The 6221-nt window shown below is 35.0% G+C and overlaps 1 protein-coding gene and 1 pseudogene across 3 annotated transcripts; one reads left to right on the top strand and one right to left on the bottom strand.

Moving 5' to 3' along the window:
* Positions 1 to 1179: 1179 nt before the first annotated feature.
* On the top strand, positions 1180 to 2928 carry LOC143595515 (small ribosomal subunit protein eS19z-like). The gene is made up of 4 exons (XM_077074506.1): positions 1180 to 1328; positions 2240 to 2330; positions 2421 to 2604; positions 2691 to 2928. The coding sequence occupies exons 1-4, from the start codon at positions 1245 to 1247 to the stop codon at positions 2761 to 2763; spliced, it is 432 nt and encodes a 143-aa protein (XP_076930621.1). The 5' UTR covers positions 1180 to 1244; the 3' UTR covers positions 2764 to 2928.
* Positions 2929 to 4303: 1375 nt separating this feature from the next.
* Positions 4304 to 5996, bottom strand: LOC143595499 (F-box protein At5g39250 pseudogene; annotated as a pseudogene). Of its 2 annotated transcripts, none has more exons than XR_013146538.1 (2): positions 5942 to 5996; positions 4304 to 5247 (listed from the first exon to the last, which is right to left on the bottom strand). The product of XR_013146538.1 is annotated as an F-box protein At5g39250 pseudogene, transcript variant X2 (transcript). The 2 variants fall into 2 exon arrangements; XR_013146536.1 differs by having other exon boundaries at positions 5903 to 5951.
* Between the last annotated feature and the right edge of the window lie 225 nt (positions 5997 to 6221).

Here is a 6221-nt window from a genome sequence, read left to right as displayed (position 1 = left end):
GATCTGTAGAAAACATTACTATAGAGGGGAGGAGGGGTAGAGGCCGACTTAAATTGACTTGGGAGGAAAGGATTAGACATGATTTGCTAGACCTAAACCTCTCCAAGGACATGGTTGAAGATATGATTTTTTGGAGACGTAGAATTGAAGTTAAGAATTTTTATGGAGAAAGAAATACCTTAGAGGCTTCTCTTTACCTTATTTTTTGGGTCACACGCCATTATGTTATTTTCTTTTTTATATTATATATTCTTATCTATGTACGTATTAGTATTATTATTTGTACTACGTCTAATTATATTATTGTTGAACTTTGATTTCCTCTTATATCACCTCATACATGTTTTTAGAGCTGAGGGTCTCTTTGGAAGCCACCTCTCTATTCCATTGGATAGAGGTATAGTGTGCTTACATCCCACCCTCCCTAGACCATACTTATAGTTTTACTATTGATGAGATTCCACTTGGTATGATTGATTGATTGATATATATTTTTTTTTTGTAAATCTTCTTTGTTTTGATGAAACATGGTGGGGGTTAATGGTGAAAGATGTAGTATGGAAAGTAAAAGTACAATTATATTATCTAGAACTTATTTACTTTTGCTAAATCACCACAACTTGAATGATGAAGACGGATCCAAACTCGGTTGATTGTTTTAGGATAGATCAAATTCTTGTAACATGTTTTTGTTTTGTTGTGTGTATTATATAGTTACCCTATTTCCTATGCATTATGAAATTTTAAACTTACTAGACTTATTAATATTTGGGATAAATCTATACAAATAACGTGAATTACATATTTTGTATATTGTATTCTACAAGGATGAGTTAAAATAATAAAAGATCGTCAATGAGCTTTAACTTCATTAGCGTTGGCGTGGCAATGGAGATTTGTGTCGGAGACTGTAAGGTCTCAAGTCCGAATTCAATCCAACCTGCTACCCAACTCTGTTTGCTACCATGGGCGTACGTACCATTGAATTACCCCGATGGCGATAGCCAGGTTATATTCAAAAGAAAAAGAATAGAAGATTATTATTATTATTATTATTATTATTATTATTATTATGTCTTGAAGTTAAGCCCATAACATGGCTGAAGAGGCTGGGCCGTTCAAGTTATTGTTTTTCACTCTAACACCGGCCCAAATTCAGCAACCATAAATAGTAAGTATTGAACTATCATAGAAACCCTAGCCAGTTGGTATATCTTGTTCTTGCAGCAGCAGCAGCAGCAGCAATGGCGACGGCGAGAACAGTGAAGGATGTTTCACCTCATGAGTTTGTTCAAGGCTACGCCGCTCACCTTAAGCGATCTGGCAAGGTTATATACATAGCATCAATCTATAATAAAGTGTTAAGCATATTTTATACTAACTGTGATGTTGTGTTTGTTTTAATCCGGCTTTATTCACCATTTTATTTTGTATTTCTGAGTTTAGGGTTTCTAGGTTAGAATGATTGATCTGATTTATTTAACTAATTAATCAATTGCATATAAGCTGCTTTTAGTTTATTTGTGTTTTTCATGTATGTGACTTTGTTGATTGAACTCTGCTCTGTATATGTAATTTTGTGCTACAAGCTAATGTGATACATAAATTTATGGTTTTTTGTGTTAAGTTCACTGTAAACAACATAATAGTTGCATTTATTTAAGATAATAAGTTTTTTTTAATGATTATTGTTTGCTAAGTGGGGTGGTTTATCTTCAAAAGTTATTTTTTGAAATGCATTGTTTGTAATATTTAATGAATGTAGACATTCTTAAGCGATGTAGTAGTCTTTTTTTATCTGTAGAACTGAGGGGGTGTTTGTGATTGTTTATTTTAAACAACTTATGACTTATTTAACTTTTAAAAAAGTTAAAAGGTGCTTGGTGTTGTGTGTTATTGTGAGGGGATAAGTTAATAAGTTACAAAGTTGTAACTTATTAACTTATGGGAAAAGTTATAAGGGTGTAAAATAAGGAATCCCAAACACCCTTTGAATGGAAGAATGCTGGCAAGTATAAAGCTTAACTTTTTATAGCGATGTAATGTTTAGCGTTGCCTATTTGTCAGCTTTATGTTTATCTATGACAATGAATGTTTTTGGTCTTGAAAGCGTATAATTTATGATCGTTTTACTGTAAAATGAAGTTAGGTTTTTCTTTTAAAGTGTTTTTGATCTTTGGCAAGTGCTTATTGTTATTAATATTTGAAATATTTATGTTGATGATTTAATATTCTGTAGATGGAGCTTCCTGAATGGACTGATATTGTGAAGACCGCTACCTTTAAGGAACTTGCTCCCTATGACCCTGACTGGTACTACATCAGAGCTGGTGAGTTTTGCTTATACCAATCTAATAAGCAATGTTTGATCTGTGTATGTGAATACTTGATTAATGACTATTCCGTGTTTCATTTTGCAGCTTCTATTGCTAGAAAGATCTACTTGAGGGGCGGTCTTGGTGTTGGTGCTTTCCAGAGAGTTTATGGTGGGCGCAAGAGGAACGGAAGTGCTCCACCACATTTCTGCAAAAGCAGTGGTGGTATCATTCGCCACATTCTCCAACAATTGGAAACCATGAAAATCATTGATATGGATCCCAAGGGGTGAGTAAAAAACTAGTGAAATTAATAGTTACTTGGTTTAAAAATGTTAGTTTTGTATTTTAAATGTTTTTTTTGTTGTGTTTTAGTGGAAGGAGGATCACTTCTAATGGCCGAAGGGACCTTGACCAGGTTGCTGGGCGTATCGTTGTTGCACCATGAAGAGCTGAATCATTTGATTCTGGTTATTATTTTTGATGTTATGTAGCTTTTTATAAACTTAGCAAAATGAACAAGTTTTGGTGATTTTTATTTTGAATTGCCTGTTTGTTTTCCTGAATTGGTTGGTACTGATAATCTGAGTTAATCTATAAACTTGTTTGAATTGAGTGCTTTCTTCATTTGAGGTTATAAACTTTCTAGTGGTAAAAAAAGATTTTTGTTATACATAAAATGTGGGTTGGGTTGAGCTATAAACTATCTGCTAACTGCTAATACCAGGTTTTGTGATTTTAATGATCACTAAAAGATTTCATTTCACCGTGCCTAAGTAGCATGGTCATTAACGAACCAATCTGTTTCTGAGGTGGTGGTTAGCCACAAAGTTAAATAGAAAATAAAAAAAGTTGGTGATTGTGGTAAATGACATCTCACCTTCAACATTCATGTTTGATTGCTTGCTGATATGACCACTGTATATAGTTCTTGTTCGGTTGCGTTATGTATTGTTTGTGTTGTAGGTTGAGTTATTTGCTTGTCCCTCTTTTAATATCGCTGTTGGAAAAAAAAACCTTGGTGCCACTTCAAACTCAGCTCGTTAATGAACTTATATATTTATTTTTAGATATTTTGAGAAATCCCTTAAATGAGCCAAAGTTTGGCTCGAGCTCGGCCATACAGTGTGAAACTATACATAAAAGTCCAAAGGAGGTAAAAACTTATGAATTCACAAGACTCAAGCTCGGACTTGATAACTAAATAAACTTTATTTAAGGCTCGGCCTCGGCTCGAGCTCAAAAAAGCTCGGCTCATTTCGAGATTTCTATTGATATGAGCCCAAGTAACTGGTGAGCAACTCAGCTCGTTTGCACACCTAGTGACCGGATTATTTATTCTCGAGTATGAATGTAACTATCCTAGTGCAGCTGAACTGCTTAAGTGTAATGAGCGAGCAAACTGACACTTTTGCACACATTTGTTTCATGTTTCCTCACGGATCTTCACATTCTCAGAGAATAGTTAAATACATATAAACTTTTATTAGACTTGATTCGAAACTGAAGATCAATTCAGCCAGTGGGTTCATGAAGCCAGAAGCCAGAAGCCAGAAGCCTTCAATTCCCTAAATGGCCTCTCATAAACTATATAGTCACACTTCTAAAATTTTACACTTGAAGGATCACTTGAATCCGAAGTAGATTGAGATTTAAACAACTCAATGAGCAAACACCCTATTCATTTCCTCTAATCAACATGCAATGATTCCTGGCTACGCAGTACGCACATCTTATGGATACAACACTATACTCACCCCAGCCGGTAAAAGATGGTTAGATCAATCACTCTATTTTTTGTCAAGATTTTCGCACCATCTAAAACACATAAGAAAGTGACAAGGAGAAGAGCCTAGTGACTCGAAACATGAATTGTCGCTTGACACCAAAGCGACAATCCTGCAACACCTCAGTCTCCTTATTCAGCGACTTGCCTCGACTGCATTCAGTCGGGATCATATATGTAATTTAAACAAAAAACCCAAATCTGTAATTAACTAACATTTATTCCACACCATTGCACATTGCCAACAGAACCAAACATTAACAGGTTAAAAAAACAACACAAGTTTTAATTTTTAAACACCGACAACAACATATACACGTCCAAGATACAAACGCTGATTCAAACTCGAAGCCTACTTTACTTCCAATCAAGCATATCCAACAACCAGAGCACTTCCTCCTCAGAATTCGTAGCATCACAGAAATCCATTTCTATCCCAAACACATCAATGTCACCGTCATCACCATCCTCAATAAACAGCAAAGCAATCCAAGCACGAATCCCCGACACAAACGGGTAAGCAGGTGAGATCACAAGATAATCATACGCTAGTGCCCGACACGATGACCGCTCAATATAGTCAAACGTCGCGTCATGAATTACAGATGCAACTTTATTAGTATCTTTTCGTGACACAAGCACAGAAACACTAATCGATTGCGAATAAGGAACCGAAAACTGCGGTTTCACAGGCAGTGTTAGTTTGTACTCTGGACCCCCTAAATAATACTTCATAACCGGACTGATCCCAGGTGGTGGGGTCCAGTTGCCCTTCTGGAGGGCGGGCCCCGGGACAACTTGTGAGAAAAGTAAATTCCCGTCTGCCCAGAAGTCGATGTAGAACTCGAGGTCTTGTAGGGAGATTCTCGGAGGAAGAAGGGTTCGGTTGTTTTCACGCTTGTAAAATGTTTTGAATAGTTTGTGATAAGTTATAGGAGGCGGTGAGTTCTTGCATGTTGACGGCCATTTTTTGGCACATACACATTTCCAAAGGTAATCATCTTGAGCGATGTTTTGCCATTGTTTACATACTGCCATACACGCGGCTAAATCAGTGCCTTCAAGTAACGGGAAAACGGCCTTTAGTATCTCATCAGATGCCATTTCAGCAGAGGTTGTAAACAGTCATGAACTCGATTGTTCTTCCTGCAATTATATATACACATAATGTAAAAAAATGTGCAGAGACACAATATTGTGTGACATTTTAGAAGCTAAAACTTATATATAATTAACCCCACCCTAACTGTAGCTGAGAGTTATCACTTATATCAGTAATTAAGTATTAAGAAAACATGAACCATACCCGGATGACAATCAATTTTCATAGCAAAGAACAGTTCATCAGCATTAATAAGAAACAAAAAGTGAAGAGAATACAAAGTCAATAAGAGCATAAATTAAAAAAAGAGGTGAAATGATTTGCGTAAAATAATTGAATTAACAAACTTTTGGAATCAATCGTGCAAATTTTAATGATTAAAATTGACAAGCTACCTAACTTAATGAGCAAATTGATGAGTATGGAGTTAGGGCATATAATATTTCACAAAATTTGATGAATTGAACGAAACTAAAATTTGGGAAAATTAGAGGAACAGTTATAAGATTACAATCAGCATCGAATTGGGTAACGAATGATTACTTTAATATATTACCGGAGTATGTATATTGGGATCGCAGACAGAAAACCCTAGAAATGTTAATTATTATTATTATTATTATGAAACATTTGCAATTAATCAGGAAAATGAATCGGTTTTTTGATATGATAAAATGAAACCTGAAAGAAAGAAGATACTAATTATTATTAGATCAATTTGATGAGAAGCGATGGAACCTTAGGCGAAGAAGATGACACCAGACGGAGGAGACTTGATGGTGAAAACGCCTAAAACTAAATTAATAATAATATTAATATTCATTTTTCCATAAATAATTATGCAGCCGTCGACGCAAAGCGACCCGTTTTATTTTTTATTATTTTGTACATAACTTTGATTAATATCAGTAATTATTAATTAATGTTCTTTTTCACAATTTTTTTCCAACGCAAAATACATACGTGTATGCTTGTGTTTGTTTGTGTGTACGTGTGTGTTTAATGTGAGTATATTTTT

This window comes from Bidens hawaiensis, unplaced genomic scaffold, assembly GCF_021521415.1.
Source record: "Bidens hawaiensis isolate Kalapana, Puna unplaced genomic scaffold, B.hawaiensis_p1.1 tig00001721_1, whole genome shotgun sequence".
Classification (NCBI taxonomy): Eukaryota; Viridiplantae; Streptophyta; class Magnoliopsida; order Asterales; family Asteraceae; genus Bidens; species Bidens hawaiensis.
This window is presented reverse-complemented; position numbering and strand designations above follow the sequence as displayed.

Bases quoted from the DNA above. Each gene is read 5' to 3' on its own strand.
- LOC143595515 (XM_077074506.1), top strand. From the start codon at position 1,245: ATGGCGACGGCGAGAACAGTGAAGGATGTTTCACCTCATGAGTTTGTT. The intron at 1,329-2,239 runs GTTATATACATA...AATATTCTGTAG, and splicing joins ACCTTAAGCGATCTGGCAAG to ATGGAGCTTCCTGAATGGAC. The intron at 2,605-2,690 runs GTGAGTAAAAAA...GTTGTGTTTTAG, and splicing joins ATTGATATGGATCCCAAGGG to TGGAAGGAGGATCACTTCTA.